At 50.6% G+C, this 18954-nt stretch overlaps 1 protein-coding gene across 18 annotated transcripts in view; it reads left to right on the top strand.

Moving 5' to 3' along the window:
• Positions 1-815: 815 nt before the first annotated feature.
• FNBP1 (formin binding protein 1) overlaps positions 816-18954 on the top strand; it is a 112649-nt gene continuing 94510 nt past the window's right edge. For all 18 annotated transcript variants that reach the window (XM_045846432.1, XM_045846448.1, XM_045846447.1 and 15 more), the window contains exon 1: positions 816-1095. In XM_045846432.1, coding sequence (XP_045702388.1) covers positions 1072-1095 — 24 coding nt within the window. In that variant the 5' untranslated portion in view covers positions 816-1071. The remainder of the gene's footprint in view (positions 1096-18954) is intronic.

Genomic DNA, 18954 nt, shown 5'->3' with positions numbered 1-18954 from the left:
CAGGTGCTTATCTCCCTGATCCTCGGCTGCAAACGCTGAGGAGGATGCGTTACCTCCATTTGGCAGACGGGGGCTCTGAGCTTCTCGGGAGGCGGAGTCCTTGTCCCAGGCCACCCAGCTAGTAGGTGCGGGAGGCTGGATTGGAACCAAACACTTTTATCTGTGGACCCAGTGCCTTTGTTTTTATCCACTAAGCGGCAACGTGATTTCACGTCTGAGCCGTTTCTTGGCCGAACAAGTTGGAAACCACTGGTTTCACAGATTAGAAATCACTGGTTGTGCGCCCCTGGATTCCCTCCCTAGCCACTTGAAGCTGCTCGATCGCTCCTGGCCCCGACATCCCTGTCTGCACAGTGCAGGCGGCACCGTACCAGGCCCCACACCCACCGCGCAGCGCTGCAGGGCTCCGGGGCCTCCGCGGTTCCCGCGCCGTGCGGAAGGCGCACCCCCAGCGGACTCGGGTCGGCGCCAATGGCTGCCGGGGAAGAGCTCCGTCCTCGAGTGCACGGGGGCGCTGCGCGCACGGGCGCCACCTCCGGCCCGGCAGAGCACCGGTAATAACAGGGGCCGGCTCTGTTCAAAGGAGAGTGGCTGTCCTAAGAGCAGACAGTGCGGCAGCTATTAAGTAATAAAAAATACTGGCGGGGGTACCCCTCCCGCCTCCCTCGGCGTCCTTCCGCACCTCCGGGCGCGCCCGCGGGGCGGAGGGCACCTGGGGGAGGGTGGGCCGCGGCGCGTGCGCGAGCTGTCAGCTGGCCCCGCCCCGGCGCGTGGCCCCGCCCCCGCCCCGCCCTCCGCACTCCCTCCCCTCGCTCTCCGGGTGTGGGGCGGGCTGGCTGGCGCTGCGGCTGCCGGGCTGCTCCTTCCTCGGGCCATTTTGCCGAAGAGCGACCGGGAGGAGGAGCCGCCGAAGAGACCCTAGGCGAGCAGTAGCGAGCCGGAGGACGCGGCGGCAGCGCGGGCCTGGGCTTCCCTCGATCGCGGGGATCTCGAGGGGCGAAAGGATCGCCAGGGAGGGGGACCGGAGAGCCGCGCCCGCCGCGCGGCGCGCCCCTTCCCGCCCCCTGCACCATGAGCTGGGGTACCGAGCTCTGGGTGAGTGAGGGGCTGGGCCCGCGGGGCTGCGGGGGACGGCTGCCGGCGCGCCTGGGCTGGGGACGCGGGCCGGGCTGCCGCGGTGGGGGCGATGGCGCGCGGGTCCGGGTGCCCCTCGCGGGCCTTGGCCGGAGCAGGGGGTGCGAGCCGGATTCACGCTTCCGAGGCGAGGGGAGCGGGTGTGGGTCCTCGCGGCGGCCTGAGCAGGGGGCGCGGGGCTGGGTCCCCCAGGCGGCCGGAGGCCGGCGGTGTTCGTAGGGAAGAACCTCAATCCCTCGGGGTGAGTAACCGAGGCGCCGCGAACTGGCTTCGGTGGGGGCGTGGAAGCCCTCGGCTTTGGGGGGCCGCGTTCTGTGTTAGGGCGCGCAGTCCCGAGTTCCTGGGGCTGCTCTGCGTGCGCGGAGGCGCGGCCGAGCGGGCTCTGCTCCCGGGGGCGGGGCGGCCCCGGTGGGGCCGGGTCCCGCAGCCTGGGTTTGGGGGCGCGGGGTCTGGAAGCGGCGACTTCCCTCTAGAGGCGAGGACTTTCCGACCTGTGGCGGTTTGGGGCGCACTTGTATCGCTCTCGGTGGGAAGCTCAGATCCTGATTTTGATGCGGGGACTGCGGCGTTTGGCCTGGAGGGGAAAGTTCGGGGGGGTTCACCTTCAGAAAGAGGCATTCGCGGGGTAATCATTCTTCAACTGCTCAGAGGAAACAGTTGGAAATGGGGAAGGCTGGCGGCGAGGGGCGCCCCACAGAGGTCCTTCGCCTGGGGGTGCGGTGCGTAAACCAGCGGCGTAGTGCCGGGAAGCCTGCGTCCCGCACCGGGGCGAACTGGGAATACCGGGCAGCGCACAGGTCACCCCGGGAGCGCAGGCTGTGGGGGGCGCGATGGGGCTCGCGTCCCTGCCTTCCTCTGGATTCCTGGGGAGGTCACTGGGCGAGGGATGGGCAGCGCAGGGTCCGGCGCGGGGAGAGGAGGAAATCTCAATTACGGCACCGAACCGTCCCTCCGGACGAGACATTTCCCATGATGAACTCAAAAGTGCCTCTTCGGAATCCCATTTGGAAAGGGTGTGGAGCGGCGAGTGTAGGGTGGTGGTTGCTCTCTGAGCTGAGGCCAGGGAGGCTCACCCCGAAATAAAACAAGGGTAGAGCTATAGAAACAGAGCACATCCTCCTTTAATTATTATTTTTTTTTGCTTTAATTGTTCTTACATAACCATTTCTTAGACTCAGAAGCACCTACGGTTATTAACCAAAATCCTGAAGGCAATGGCCCCTTTAAATTAAGATAATCCATTTAATAAACATCCTCTGTCTAAAGGAACCCGAGAGTTTGGGCTGATGTTTACAAATATTCCCCTTTAAAATAAAATAACAGATGGTTGAAAATATTTGCTCACACCTAATTAGGCAGAATCTACCGTTTTAAATGTGTTTCTTCCCTCTGCTGTCTCTGCTCCACTCCCTTTGACTGTTTTCAGCTTAGCTGGGGGAGGGGGAGCAAATCAGAAGTGATTTTTATCAAGAGAATGGAAATTTTGGCACAATCCCCACCCCCCTACTTGTTTAAACAAGAAAAGGGGATTCTGGGGGGCGGGAAACTACAGTGTATTTCTGAGCGAACTAGGCTGTGGTTAAAGGGACCGAACACAGGGGGGTATTCCACCCCCTGCGACGCTGGTGCATGCTACAGAAGCTGACCCAGGCAGGGGAGTGGCCGTGGGGAGAAGGGAAATGGTCCACCAGGCCCAACGGCCTGCGTTCTTCTGTGCACTTGGCGGGGGGCGCAGTGGAGGGGAGGGGAGGAGCTGTTGAAGATAAACGGGAACTGGAATATATGTGAATGATGCGAAGTCTTAGATTTGTTCCAGAGGATCTGGGGTGGTAGCGGGCGGGCACCGCGATGGAAGAAAGGCGTCAGGCCCTGGCCGGTGTGGCTCACTGGGCTGGGCGTCCCTCCCCACAAGCGCGACGACACCTGTTGGACCCCGGGTCCGGGCACAAGCCTGCAGGTTTGGTGCAGGTTTGGTTCCGTAGGGGGCGCGCGAAAGGCAATCAGTGGGTGTTTCTCCCCCTCTCTTGCTCCCTCCCTTCCTCTCTCCCTGCAAAACGACCAAACAGACAAATAAATGATTGAAAAGGAGAAGCAGTCAGGAGTGACCGGGCCGTTGTCGAAGCTGGGTGATGGGGACAGGGGGGCGCATGACCGCTGTGCTTTTGACTGCTTGTGCTTGAGCTGTTCTACAACAACACTAGCTGGAAAAGATTTCGAAGGAGGGAGGTTTGTGAAGCGCCTGACATTTTCTTTTGCTTGGTAAGTTTATGAGGAAGAGTGAGTCAGTTCGCAGTTGTGTATACGCAAGCATGTGTCAGGGAAGAGTTGTTGTTGTTTTTCTAAAGACGTTCGTTGGAGTATCGGCTTTGGCCCTGGAGCGGCTTAGAGTTTTCATGGAGGGAAAGGAATAACACATTTATTTGCTCTAATAAGCAAAGTGCAAAATCTTTGAGTTTTAAGGTGAAATACGAAGAAGTATGAAGGCAACAAAATGTCTGTTTTCAGTTGCCTTATTTTATGAGTATTTGAAATTTTTTTTTTAAAAAAGGACTCATTCGATTCCCAGTCAGGGTACATGCCTGGGTTGCAGGCCATGACCCCCAGCAACTGCACATTGATGTTTATCTCTCTCTCTCTCTCTATCTCCCTCCCTTCCCTCTCTAAAAATAAATAAATAAAATCTAAAAAAAAATTTAAAAAAGGGACCCATGAAGGGTTCTGAAAAATAAACTCCAGTTCTGTGGTGTGCTGCGTGGTGCTGGGCGGTGCTGGGCGGTGCTGGGCAGCGTCGGCCGCCCAGCCAGGGCAGCGATTGAGGGTTTTCCATGAATGGCGGCATTGGGGTGTCCAGAGATGATGACGGGGCGCTCGGGCATAACTTGGCCGAGTCCCGCTTCTAGATGGAGAGAGACAGAGCTGTGGTTTGGGCGCCCTGAGTGATTTGCACCAGGTGGTTGCAGCTTTCGTGACCTTCACAAATAGCTTCCCGTGTCCGCACACTTGAGGACTTTTCTCGAAGTCCATATAGATGTAAAAAAAAAATCTTATATCTCCTCAGGTGAACATAGCACTACTGACTGTCTATTACATCCCATGGAGAACTTCAGTCTTAGGTCAGCTTTTGGTCCCATAAGCTCTCTGAGAAATGACATACAGACTTTTAAAAACTGCAGGTTTCTAAGGTGCACTTTACATGAAAGTCTCACTCTCTACCCACATCCTGCTTTGTGGAGGGAGTAAAACCTCCTCCCCCCCACACTTGTACAGCACTAAACCTTCATATTCTAGGAAATTTTTAGAATTGTCAGGAAGTTATCATACAACTATAAAAATGGACTCAAAACCCATAATTTGTAATGACTTTATTGGCTTAGTTTGTATTTAAAGATTTTTATTTATTTATTTTTAGAGAGAGGGGAAGGGAGGGAGAGAGGGAGAGAAACATCAATGTGTGGTTGCCTCTTGCGCGCCCCCTACTGGGGACCTGGCCCGCAACCCAGGCATGTGCCCCGACCGGGAATCAAACCAGAGACCCTTTGGTTTGCTGGCCAGCACTCAGTCCACTGAGCCACACCAGCCAGGGCCTATTGGCTTAGTTTGTATTTAAACTGCGGCTTTCTATTTTGTATCAGGTCAAAGTGTAAATGGCTGTTTTAAAGGGATTGGGTTACAATAAAATTGTTTCTGTACAACTATTCATAACCTTGCTGTTTAATCCAGGTTTTAGAATTTGTATTGAGCAGCAACTACATGCAAGGCACCCATCTGAATCTAAGTTACATTACATACATTGAAGGATACCGACTTATTTTGGTAAAGATGTACAAAGGAGGTCTTAACCCTGGCCTACAACATCAGAGTGGAAAGAGAGATTTACATTTGTTTGTCAGAAGAACCCAATGAATTTACTCAAGACTTTGTTTTAAGAGTCAAGATAACAGAGTAAATTAGGTCACACTGAGTTATTGAAGTTGTGACTGGTCATTGAGAAATGGCAAAGCAAGAGTTTCTTACATTTGAAGTTTTTTTTCTTTCTTTCTTACCTACTTATTAGAAAGAAGTGACAAGTTATAGAAGTATCAGGTCAATGTTTTATTAGCTTGATCATTGCTGTGAAGTGAAAATAAATCCATTTGCAATTTTAGCTTTCCGCATAACCATGCTAATCTTTACAGGCAGCAAATTACTGGGCGACAGAAGCTGCTTTTTTTCCCAAGTGTCCTCGCTGCCATCTTTATTTGTTTATCTTGGTGCTAGTAAGAAACAGAGGAGCCCAAAGCACTAAAAGCAAGAAAATGACCAGAGAGCCTTGGCCAGAATGGCTCAGTTGGGTGGGCGTTGCCCTGCAGACCGAAAAGTCGCTGGTTCGATTCCCTGTCCTCCCGTGCCTTGGTTGCGGGTTTAGTCCCCAGTGGGGGGAGGAGGGGGCGTGTGAGAGGCATCTCAGACACATCGAGGAGTCTCTCCCTCTCTTTCTCCCTCCCTCCCCCTCTCTCTGGAGTCAATGAAAAGGAAAAAAAAAAAGTGAACAGAGAGACCTGAACAAGACAGATTGGTTCGCTTAGTAAAAACCCACCTGTGTCGACCGTAGGTAGGTTGTTTTTAAACCTGTGCCTGTAGGACAAGGCCGGGCATACACTGCGCACCCCGCACCGCGCTGACTGCGGCGACCGGCTGTGGAATGCGCTCCCGAGAGCAGCGCTGGGAGAGGCACCTCCCACTGCCCTGGGAACAATGCCTGACTCATGTCGTGGGAGTCTGATAAATATTTATTGAGTAAATGAATGAATCCTTCTCCCCCCTTTTGTTTTAACATTGGCTTTTTTAAAGTAATGGGAGAATAATATTAACACCTTTCTGCACTTGAGTGGTTGTGAGCACTATGTACACTTCTTTTTTAAAATTTAATTTTTTTTTCATTTGTTGTCATTCTAGGCCCCTCTCTCTTTGATAGACTTTATTTCTCAGAGTGGTTTTAGCTTCACGGCAGATTGGGTGGAAGGTACAGAGATTTTTTCCCGTAGACCCCTTGCCCGTGAATATCCGAGCCTGGGTACCTTCTCCACCTCTAGGACGGGGCTGGGAGATTTCATTTCCTTTCTGTTGTTCATGCTGCTAATGCCTGATGGGTATGTGTGTGCTTATAGTAGAACACTCGATAGTGTGTTCAGACTTGAAACTGATTCTTCTTTCGTCTTGAAGCAGTGGACTATAAATAGTTCCAGGTTTTGGAGAATTATCTTATTTCCTCTTCTTGCTGCAGAACACTTACATGGAGAGCGGTTCACAGCTGTCCGCCGCTCTTTCTGCTTAGCCCTTCAGAGACGCATGGGGGGACCCCAATGTAGCAAGAACGACAGGGGGGACGTCACATCCGGGACTGTGGTGCATCGAGAGGAACCGCCTCAGACGATAGATGAAATCGAGTGTAGATGGAATCAAGTTCAACTTCGTCAGCCCTTTCCCTCCACTGAAAGGAGCTTTGCCCAGTCTTTTCCTGTTAGTAAATATTAAACATAAGCTGGGAGGTCCGGAGATTTTGTGGTTGATATTTACACATCAGCCTGTCGGCTTCACCGTGTGCATTAGATCTGGTCCCGAACGTTTATTTAAGTCGCCTTTCCGGTGGGTCAGGCTGCGTGTCTAGCGCCATGAGGCGGTTTTGTGAGTGTCCGTGCTCACCAGGTGACACATTTTAAGTCCTGCTTCACGTCTGTGTGACAGGGAAAGTGCTTTGTTGAAGGGCCTGTCAGGTTGCACCCCCTCCCTAGCTAAAGCTAATATTGTGTTTCCTGCAAGTATCACTCATACATGTTTCGGCAACACCACCCACACTTTAAAATAAGGCTTTATTTTGACACTGAAAAATTGCAAGCTACCGAGAATACTTGAGTTCCCCGGGAAATTAATCTAATTAGACTTTAAGATGTGGGTGTGATGTCTTCTGGAACTAGTGTTTGTAACGAAGTATTTGTTTCCTGTTTCAGTGATGCAGACTTAGACTAGCTCGGACCGAATGGTGTGTCTAGTTTAAAGCTTTTGAAAATCAGAAAGGGCCAAACATGTGGATTAGAGAGTTGACTGAGAATAGACACGTTTTTAATATTGATTGATCCTAGTCTTCCAAATGGGGCCAACTTTTAGCTTGTCAACCTCGCCTGGTTTGTAAATTCTGTAATTCTGTGTTAAATTTATGTAATACTCAATAGCCTCACTTGTTTAATGCTACACATAGATTTAAACCACCACCACCACCAAAAAAGAGATGAAACTTTCAATCTGTTGTTGCAAAAGTTAGAATACCTGTTAACATTTAAGTTATGATATCATATTAGCTATATTGTGGGGTTTTTTTTTAGTTTAGACCATACCATTCTAGTAATTAGAATGAGGGTTTTTTTTTTAATTAATTCTTAGACTGTCTGGGATTATCGTGTATATATTTTAGCAACTTCAGTTTCCTCTCTACCTTGTACTTCTTCACTCTCTTTATGGGTTAAAAAACTAAGCAGAGCTTATAATTACATAAACTTCATGGTTCTTTTCATATTTTCACATGCACCATTCCCTGTTGCCATAAACACTGTTGAATAATTGTCATCGACTTTGCTAATTATCTGGAGCTTAACACGTCCCCAGTGCTGTGCAAAGTTTTTCCACCCATCGCCTTATTTATTCTTCACAAAGAATCCAGTGAGGCAGGTGCCTTTCAGTGGCAGGCCCAGAGAGGAAAATTCTAAGATGGAGTTAGGAGCGCTAAGCTTTATTGGGAAGCAGCACCTGTGAGTGGAAAAGGGAGCAAGTGGGATTAGGCAGAGGGAGCCCTCCGGCCACCACGCCACCCGACAATGATGACGTCTCTCCCAGGCCGAATGGGAGCTCCAGGGCAAAGATCACCCACTCCAGGAGTCGCACACTGGACAGAAACGGGCCAGGCCCTTGTACCGCTCCTTTGCTCATTCATGGGCCCAGGATGTTGTCACCTTGGCTACCATCTTGCTCAGTCATTGGTTGGGGGTTGCTGTAAGATGACCAGTGACCTTGGCTCAAAAGCTGAGGCAGACTCCAAAGGGAGCCGTCTGCTAACCACACCCCTTGCCTCTGGGCAGGGAGTCCTTTCTGGAAAGATGATTTGATTAGAGTGTAGCTTCCTACACTCCCCGCACTATTTGCTTTCACAAGAGTGAGCTGAAGCTCAGAAGGTAAAGCGAGGTGCCCAAGGTCACAGTGTAGAAAGGAGAGATCGAATCCCAGGGCTTTGGGGCTCTCCTCATCTTTTCCCAGTTAATGCCTTCAAAAATTGTTATTGTTTCAACTCTTTACTTATAGAAAATGTGCCAGTGTACTTAAAGAAAAGAACATTATGAGCCCTGGCTGGCGTAGCTCAGTGGATTGAGCTCGGGCTGTGAACCAAAGTGTCTCAGGTTCGATTCCCAGTCAGGGCACATGCCTGGGTTGCAGGCCACGGCCCCCAGCAACCACACATTGATGTTTCTCTCTTTCTTTCTCCCTCCCTTCCCTCTCTAAAAATAAATACATAAAATCTTAAAAAAAAAAGGAACATTATGAGCCCCTATGTACTCCCCACCCAGCTTTTAGAGCATCGGTGTCACGGCCTGCTGGCCTCATCTGCACGCCCCCCCGCCCCGTGGGTTTTCCCCGCTGCAGACTGTGACGCTGCTGTGCCGCCCTGCTCTTCTGAGGAATCATGCAGAGAACCCAAATTCTCCCCTGTTCTTTTTTTATCTTTTAAATAAAAGATTTTGTTTAATTTTAGAAAGAAGGGAAGGAAGGGAAAAGGGAGGGAGAGAAACATCCATGTGTTTGGGCTGCCTCTCACCCGCCCCCCACCAAAGACCTGGCCCACAGCCCAGGCATGTGCCCTGACTGGGAATCGAACCCGCAGCCTTGATGGTTTGCAGGCCGGCACTCGGTCCACTGAGCTATACCAGCCATGGCCTCCCCCGTGCTTTAAAATATGAAAGCAGAAGGGAGCACCTTGTTAAGCACCCGAGGCATCTTTTTTCAAGACTTTTTTTTTAAAGATTTTATTTATTTATTTTCAGAGAGGGAAGGGAGGGAGAAAGAGAGAGAGAGAGAGAAACATCAATGTGTGGTTGCTGGGGGTCATGGCCTGCAACCCAGGCATGTACCCTGACTGGGAATCGAACCTGTGACACTTTGGTTCGCAGCCCAAGCTCAATCCACTGAGCTACTCCAGCCAGGGCTTAAGACTTTATGTTAATTAATTCATTGCTTAATTTTTTAGATTTTATTTGTTTATTTTTAGAGGGAGGAGAAGGATGGAGGAAAGTGAGCGAGATAGAAAAATATTGTTTGGTTGCTATTGGTGCGCACCCCCAGAACCCACAACCCAGGTGTGTGCCCGGACTGAGGACAGACCCAGTGACCTTTCACCTTGCAGGGCGCACCCCACGCCCAACCAACTGAGCCACACTGGTCAGGGCTTTATTCGGGGGATGTAAATGCATTGTTTCCTAACCTCACAGGGCCCTGGGGGTTGAATCACCTTATGGATGAGTCTCAGAGGGGACGGTGCTTACCTACCTGACTCACCACAACAATGGGAGCTAGGGCTGGAATTTAAACACAGGGTTTTTTTTTTCTTTCTGACACCAAACAAGAGCAGTTTAAAAATGGCTGGCATCTTCTCTGTGAGTGTCTTGCAATCCCTTTTCACCCCATCACTCCCATTTCCCATCCCTGCTGTAGGTTTTGCTTTCTAAAGCATTCGAGGTTCCTCATACCGAGAGTTGAGAGTGTTGAGAGTGTCGTTGAGAATGAATGACTCAGCACCGCGGTCAGGAATGAGGCTTCCTTGCATCCCAGCAGGTGTTCCTTGCTGTGTCTAGTGAGCCCGCCCCGTCTTTCAAATCCAAGGTTTCTTTTTTTCTCTTCTAATGTGCAGAAACGAATGTGTACAGGTGTGAAATAGTAAGACTAGTATCAGGTTGCTGGTTTTGCGTCTCCCAAACGTGTGTCTGGGTGAAACGTTTCTTTAACTCCGTCGCGAGAGAATGAAGACGATGCCGACCTCTTTGGAGGTGTTCCGGCCGTCCCACGCAGGGCTGCGCCAGTTTTGGGTCTTGAGGAACGTGAAATGAAACGTGTTCCCTCCCATCTTTGGCAAGAGAAAACCTGGCACCTTTACAGGAAGCTGTTCCCTTTGTGCTTCTATTTGCATAACCAAAACCGAGAGCGGGCTCCCGAGGTGCCCGGCAACACCCTGCAGGTTCCCGGGAGAGATGGCGTGGGTGCTCCCACGGGAGGGAGGCGGCTGGGCAGGGCCCGGCCTGGCTGCCCCGCTGGCCTCCCGTGCCCCTTGCTGGTGTCGGGCGAGTCCGCGTGTGCCTGTGCTCCTGGCTGCGCCAGCCTGTAAGCCCGGTGCTGACGCCTGCCTCCTCTTCACCACGAAGATGAGTGCTTGTCTGTGACGTGCTCGGAGGTTGTTGGGTGAGGTGATGGGTGATACAAATTAGTGGAGTCACGGGGAGGGTTAGAGGGAGAGAAAACCCTGTTCCTCGGGAACAGACTGCAGCCCCTCCTGTCCCAGGCAGGACTCGTGACAGATGAGCTGCTCACTGGCCCCGACATCAGGTTTTCACGGTCAGGTCTTTGTCCTCGGATTTAACCTTCTGTTTGCATGTTCATAATAAAGTAAGACAACCCAGCCCTGGCTGGTGTAGCTCAGTGGACTGAGCTCAGGCTGTGAACCAAAACATCGCCAGTTCGATTCCCAGTCAGGGCACATGCCTGGGTTGCAGGCCACGGCCCCTGGCAACTGCACATTGATGTTTCTTTCTCTCTCTCTCTCTCTCTCTCTCTCTCTCTCTCTCTCTCTCCCTCCCTTCCCTCTCTGGAAATAAATAAATTAAATCTTTAAAAAAATAATAAAGTAAGACAACCTGATAGTAGGAAAATGCTTGGGACTCATTGCTTTGGGAAGGAACTCTGGATTTTCGGAGAGCATGCATGTTTATCTCTTTCTTAAAAAAAATATATATATATATAATGCACTGAAAAACACTAACCATACTAATTTTTACTTATTAATTTGTTTTCTTTTATTGATTCTAGAAAAAGGGGAAGGGATGGAGAAAGGGAGAGAAACATCTATGTGAGAGAGAAACATGGATCAGTTGCTTCCTGTATGTACCCTGACTGGGGACCGAACCTGCAACCCAGCCATGTGCCCCGACTGGGAATCGAACTGGTGACCATTCAGTTTGTGGGATGAATCCCAACCAACTGAGCAGCACCAGCCAGGGCAACCATGCTAACTTTTAGTAGTATACTTGAGTTCACACAAAATATAATTTTAATGTTGCCTTTGAGGGGGAAATAGTTCTCTTTGCCTATTATTACCACTTTTTTAAAAAGTTCTACTGAAGTTACAGGGATATTTGCTGCTTGAGATATATAATGAATTATTCTATATGCCAGCTGAGTGTGAGGTTCATTTCTTCTTAGGAAAGAAAGCTAAGAAGTTTAAATTATTTGCATTAGGACAGACATATAGATATATAGATATACGTACACATATATATTTTTTTTACATATGGGAATGATTGACAATGTCTGTTTGGACAAAGAAATTTTGATTTCATGAGTGTGTATGTGAATTTAAAATATATTGTCTAGCTTGACATTGGATTTTTAAATTTAAATTTTACTTATTCTTAAAAAAATAGTTTATGGGGGGATGCAAAGTACAGCACAGGGAATACAGTCAATAATATTGTAGTAACTATACATGGTGCCAGGTGGGTATTAGACTCATCGGGGGACCACCTCATGAGTTACTTAACTATCTAAGCACCATGCTGTACACTTCAAACTAATATAATACTGAATGTCAACTGTAATTGGAAAAAAAAGTAGAGGCTCTTTTTAAATGAAAAAAAATATATATAGGTCATCTATTTGCATTATTTAATTTTCAAGATACCAAGGTATACATGAAAAGTAATCAAATGAAATTATAAACATGAGATCCCATGATGAGTATCGTTGAGACTTCCACATTGCGTCCACAGCATCTATTTTTGGGACATCTCCTCAGTGCCAGGAGCACGGTCTGGTCTTCAGGTCGCTTCCAGTCTGGCAGGGGTGCCGCAGGGTGGACAGGAAGTCACGGTGCGGTGCGAGGAGGGCTCAGGGAGGTCGCTGCCTGGAGACCGGGACGCAGTGGGGCTTGCGGGGCGTCCAGGTGCCGTCCTGACGCCGTCATCGTAGGGTGTCCAGGGGAGGGGGGTGACGTGGTTGCGATCGCGACCCGGACAGCCTTCCGGGAAGAGGGAGAAAAAGCCACGTGCAAAGCCTCCGAAGTCTGGGAGGAAGGAGCGGAGCGGAGCACGGAAGGAGGAGCCTGCAAAGACCGACCCGCTGAAAACCACGTGAGGACCACGGCTCCACCTAGAGGGCGCACAGTCACCCTTGAGCTGCAGAAAGCAGGTAGCCGCGGGCCAGGTTTCCTGTCCTCTGACCGCAGCGTGAAGGTTGGGAAGGAGCAGGCTTGGGCGTGGCTGGTTGGACTGTGTGAATTGCAAGAGAGAGAGCACCCCCCCATTCTTATACGGTGGGGTTAGCTAGGAGGTCCTGGGTACGCGAAGACCTGGCAGTGTACATCTCCAGGGGTGAGCCAGGGGCTGGGAGGGCCAGGCCAATGCGCTCTTTAGGCTTGCGGGTTAACTAGTATATTAGCTTTGGGTCCCTTCCATTCACCAAATGGGCAGAAAGTCAAAACCCGCAGTCTCTCCTTTTTTGCCCTCTGTGTTTCCGTTCCTCTGGCGGGAGGTGACCCATTTGGTGCGCACTGACCAAATTCCCGAGACTGACGACCCAGCCAGGAACAGGGGTGTATCCGTGAGGAGAGTCTTCGTATTTGCTGAGCCGTGCACTTTCTCCCTGGAGGCTCATCTATGTGGAGAGCTAAATTCTATGCAACATTTCTTGGCGCGCACACAATCAAAACGGACTTGAATTAATGGAATGGCTTGTGACAGCAAACTCTGGGAAGCCTAAGGCAACTGTCGCTTCCGGAGGGATAGATCTACATTAAGGATAGAATAGAGTCTATCTTATAGATGCTGTGTAGATCATTCCTTTTCTTTGACGTGCTCTTCCTTCAGAGAGACTACAGAGCAATAAGTTACATTCAGACCTTTTCAATTGCATCTTTCTTCAGTCCTGCATCCCTGAGATTATATCCGGTACCCAGATTGGATGCTAGGTGTTCTATCGTCTCACTTACCAGCCTTTCCCAGACTGGCAAATCTGAGAATCCGAACTTGCAAAATACTCCCCAAGGTCATCCTGACGTGGCTCAGGTAGCACAGTGACACTTTGATTCCTTCTCCTGCCTTCCCAGTTTTTGCTGATTTTTATTCTTTATAACAAATGTGAAACCCAGCAATATTTTGGAGCTACCTTCTTACCCTGACAGCCACTTGCGAACCACGTCACTATTCTGAGGTGTTCTTTATTCCTTGTGGAATAAATTGTCTCGTTGTCATTTACTCAGGTGCCCTGATAAGTCCTTGCTAATTCATTCAACAGATATTACTGACCACCCACCCACCCACTGTATGCCAGGCTCATTCAAGGCGAAGGGAGCGTGGCCATGAACCAAACAGTAAAAACCACCACCACCAACAACGATTGCCCTTCTGTGGGATCTCTATAGAGCGTATCTGATCCCGATAAAGGCTACGCAGAAAAACAAGGGCGTAAGAGACGGAAGCGTTGTGGTTGACGAGGAGAAGACGGATGTCCTGCCGGACGTTACGCAAGATGCCGGTCAGATATGCACGTACCTGCTAGCCGGTACGGCGATTTTCTGCCAGCGCGCCGCCAGAACGCTGGAAACGTGCAGTGCCTGACTGTTTGGTCAGGGGCGCTGACCTCTTCTCCCTCAGATGGTCAAATAAAAGAGTGACAACGGCCCACACAACAATAGCCGTCCGGTGTGAATGCCCTGTCTTGAGCCACGGGTCATACAGCAGAGTTACAGCTTATTGGTCACATAATGAGGTTGCTTCTGACTGGTTAAATGTTGGCACCAGAAATCCTTACGTAGACACCTGCTCTTTTAAAAAGTCACTTTGGAGCCAAAAGTGTAGGCAATTACTATTATTATTATTATTATTGTTGTTATTATTTTGGTAAATCAATAAAAATTATACCTTTTTTGTCAGATCGACAAAAAATGCATGTTTTGGTGTGTTGTAGAATGTTAGTAACTAGCGTACGTGTGCCGTGAGGAGGACAAGGTTGAGGAGCCCTGAGCTGGGGGACAGTTCAGTGCGCGCCCCTGGCGCTCCGGGAACGGGGCCGGGCTGCTCGGGTCGGATGGCGCAGTGCACCTGTGGGGCATCAGGAGCGCGAGCATTAACGTACGTGGCAACGTTCTAAGCTCCTGGCACGGCGCTGTTCCTCCAAGCATGCCCCTTGAACCTGAGAACTCTGTCTCTTAGCAGTGGCCCTGTCGCAATAGGTTGCCCTTTTGGACAGTGGCTGTGCCCTCTGTGTGCCGAGCTGTTTGTCTTCCTGAGAATCATTATGCAAAACTGGTTTCAGGTTGGGAGGGGTGCAGACTGACGAGAAGACTGGTTTTGTAAACTGCCCTAACAGCGTAATAAACAGATCTGGAAGCTTTCATAGGCGTAGAAGTAAAACTAATGTGCCAGTTCACAAATGGGCCACTGATGGGCACTTGGTTTTTGGGGAGTAATCAGAAATCAGTGTCATACGTGCATTATTTTGACAGGTTTTTGCAGACGGTCTAATAGTTTCTACTTTACTTCTTTTTTTTAAAGATTTTATTTATTTATTTTTAGAGAGGGACGGGAGGGAGGAAGAGAGAGAGAGAGAAACACCAATGTGCGGTTGCTGGGGGTTATGGCCTGCAACCCAGGCATGTGCCCTAACTGGGGATCGAACCTGGGACACTTTGGTTCACAGCCCGCGCTCAATCCACTGAGCTACGCCAGCCAGGGCTTCTACTCTACTTCTCTGAAAGCTGCCTGTGTACTTGTTTTTGTTCTGACATCTGAGGGTGACTAGAGAATATTTAGAATTATTCAATTCACGCCTTGTCGACTGAGATCTCTGCTGTACCTGATAGCGATTTTCCTCTCTGGTTTTCTCGGAGACAGCTTAACATGGGTCACACTAGATCACCAAATAAACCGGAGTCGGGGGGGGGGGATCTGCTTCATGCTGTCAGATTCATGTGGCAGATTCTATTCTGCGAAAACGGCCTCAACCACCTCTCCCATCCCACATGCTCTTTCAATCTGACCTGCGTCTCCTTCCGCTGAGGGCTGGGAGCGGGCTCACGTCCCCTCCCCGTGAACCTGGGCAGCTCTTCGTCCTGCCCTGACCAGCAGAATAGGGTAAAAGCGACAGCGTGTGACTTTTGAGGCAGGAGCGTACATGTGCCGTACACTTTTGCCTTGCTCTTTTGGGGTGCTGACGCGGAGAGCCCGGCACCTTATTGTTAGGAAGCTCCGTGTGGGCAGACCCTGTGGAGAAATCGACGGGAAAGGTTTTGGCTGACAGCCTGAGTGAGGTCTTGGCTCACAGTCCTGATCGGCTGCCAGCCATATGAGGGAGAGGCTTCTAGATAATTCCAGCTCCCAGCAGTCGAGACCCCACAGCCCGTGAGCCTTTCCAGCTGGGGTCCCGGCCGAGGAGGAGCAGAGACCACTCGTCCCCGTCAGGTGGCTGACCCGTGATAACACGGTTCTTGCCCAGTCATGTTTGGGCGAGATTTGGGGCAAAGTTCGGGGGTGATAGGTTAAACAGTAGAAACGGGGACAATAGCCTTGGATGTCACGGAGCTGGTAACACTACCCTTGTTCATCGATTAAAGAACAGGCCTACTGTGCGTCCTTTTGTTCTCGCCTGGAAGTAAACTGTGATCGCTTTCTCTGTGAAGAAGTCCCTGACAATATGAAATTGAAAGTTTAGGAACATTCCAGAAGTTTCTACACTATTCTTCTCTGAAAACAACGGGATAGGAAGCTGAGACAGTCTGACACGAAGACTCACTGTCGGAGGCAAGAACCTCCTGAGCCCAAGCTCGCAGCCCCGAGCTCCTGACACGAGAGTGTGCACCCTGAAGTTGCGATTCTGTGTCCTTCTTGGTAAAGATCTCAAGAGTTTTTGCAGTATTGGAATAACCAGCAACCCGCAGAAGAGAACATTTTATTGCAATTTCCTTTCAGGAGGAATGGTCTTGCTGGTTGTTTTCCCCTCCAGTTCATTTCCCGTTCTTTGCAACGTCAGCCACACTGCTCTGCTCCAGAAGTGTTGTTTGAGAAATACCGAGTGAAGGGCAACATTTTCTGTCGGCTTAGCTGTGAAGTGCAGCCCGTGCTCTGGAGGCAGCGGACCTGCCGGACCAGAGCTGGGGTGCGGGGGTCCGGGTGTCTCTCTGCGGCTCGGTCTCTCCATGTCCTCGCCCTCCGGGGGACGCTCTCGGACCGGAGGGCCTCCGGTGGCTGCTCGTGTCCCCGTGCTTCCATTTTAGGCCCTGGCCGGTGTGGTTCGGCTGGTTGCAGTGTCATCCCCTGCATCCAAAAATTGCGGGTTGGATGCCCGGTCAGGGCACGTACCTAGGTTGCAAGTTCGGTTCTCAGTCAGGCACATTCGGGAGGCAACAGATTGATGTTTCTCTCTCTCTTCCTTCCATTCTTTCTAAAATCAATACATGTGTCCTCGAGGGAGCGTTAAGAAAATTCTATTATTCTTTTTTTTAAAAGATTTTATTTATTTATTTTTAGAGAGGGAAGGGAGGGAGAAAGAGAGAGAGAGAGAAACATCAATGTGCGGTTGCTGGGGGCCGTGGCCTGCAACCCAGGCATGTGCCCTGACTGGGAATCAAACCTGCGACACTTTGGTTCGCAGTCTGAGCTCAATCCACTGAGCTACGCCAGCCAGGGCAGACAATTCTATTATTCTTATAATATTTCTCCAATGTAGTCAGTACATCATATTGCCCAAGAGTATGGGTTCAGGAGCCAGACTCCTCGGTGTAGAGCCGAATACTGACTAGCTGAGTACTTCTGGGCAAGTCTCCCAGCCTCGGTTCCTTCACCTGTCCGGTGGGGATAACGATAGGGCCTCCATCACAGGGCTGTTGACACTCCTCACTGCGTCCACGGACGCTCGGAGGAGCACACGTCTGCCGCCGTGAGCTGTCCGAGCGCTGGCTGTCATCACTTGCCTCGGCACGTGGCTGGTTGTGATGCTGTGTCGCTCCCACCTGGAATTCCGTGTTGCAAAGAGACCAGCTGAGCACACACTTCTGCAGGGTGCCGTGTAGAGTGATCGATGAACTGGGTGTGAACCAAGCTGCGTGACCTCAGCTCCCTCCAGCTCGAGCGTTCGAGGGTAATCCGAGTGCCGGGATCGGCTGACACCGGCCTGTCGGTCCTGGGAGCACTGATTCATAATAAATGGGGAGCAGGTCAATGTCAAGAGCTGTGGCGTGACTACCTCCCAGGCTGGGCACTCTAGGTAGACGTTTTATGCGTAGCTCCCACACTGGAGCTCAGAGAAATGCGAACAATGTTAATAGTAGGTTTGTGGAAGGTTCAACAATTCAAAAAGCGGTATATAAATAGAACCAGGAGGTGCATTCTTTAAGCTGTCCGGCACTCTGTCTATGGATTGAATGTCTTGGGTGTAACTCTGTAGGGGGAAAAAAAAATCTGGGCCTGTGTTGCCGGTCAAAAATGTTTTGGCCGAGACACATTTTCGTTGTTTATTTTCCCAGTGTGGTAGGTACATAACAGCACACCCAAAAAACCTTCAAGCACTTGAGAGCTACACGACCAGATAAAAATATCCAACTGCTTGATGGACACAGAGTGCAGGGCGATGACCTGCATTCACTTCTTCGCTCTGTGGGTTTCTCTGGACGATGCAGTTCCAGCCGTTGCCTGGGGAGGTGGGGTGACAGCCGACAAAACGAGACGAAGACCCTCCGAGGAAGTTGGCAGCAGGTGGTTAGGGCCAGGATTGTTTCTGATAACTCCCAGCAGATCTGTAAATTGCCATTCGATTACAAAAAGAAAAAAGACAGAAAACGTCAACAGTCAGCTGCAGAAACAGGCACAGGAGAGTCCCCACCAGCAGTGTTCCGTTAGGGGGTTACCGTGGGGGGTGGTCTGTAAAAAGAGCTGTTTAAAAATGAGTTGTATTTGTCAGTGATAATACGTAGCAGTGTTTGTAGGTAGAAATAAGTAGCTCCAGATCACACGTGTGGAGTGTGGCGGGGCTGGCTGTTCAGGGATTGCACACGTAGGCCAAGCTGAAGGTTATACTTATCCTTGACTTTTCAGGGTAGCAGAGACCAGGGGAGCTCAAAGGGAGAGCAAAGGATTAAACTGTTGTACACACCATCTATTTACTTGGTAGGCTTTGAATTGTGGGCCAGGCCCAGGGCTGCGGGAACCTCGTCTGAGGCGAGGGAAAAGAGTAAGACGAGAGGAAGTGGACGACTTGCTAACGTGCCCGGCAGTCAGAAGGGTGACCCACCCCGTGGATTCTGGGGGCAGCTCCGAGGCGTGCTGTGGGCAGATCACGTGGGAACCTGGGTTCCCTAACTGTGGAGTGGGCGGGGCTCAGACTTGAGCACAGACCCAGCAAGGGTTTACCATCAAGGCCTTTCTGTCGCTGGCCTGTCCTCCCCACAGCCCGGGTGGCCTTCTCATCCTTCCTGACACCGGCCTGCTGCTACCTCGGGGATCTGTGCGGCTTGGTCCTAGCGGAGCCTCCCGCCAGGTGGGC

The sequence above is a fragment of the Phyllostomus hastatus genome, unplaced genomic scaffold, assembly GCF_019186645.2.
Source record: "Phyllostomus hastatus isolate PE091 unplaced genomic scaffold, TTU_PhHast_1.1 phas_contig_495, whole genome shotgun sequence".
Lineage (NCBI taxonomy): Eukaryota > Metazoa > Chordata > Mammalia > Chiroptera > Phyllostomidae > Phyllostomus > Phyllostomus hastatus.
The sequence above is the reverse complement of the archived record's forward strand: the minus strand, read 5'-3'. Positions and strand labels throughout refer to the sequence as shown.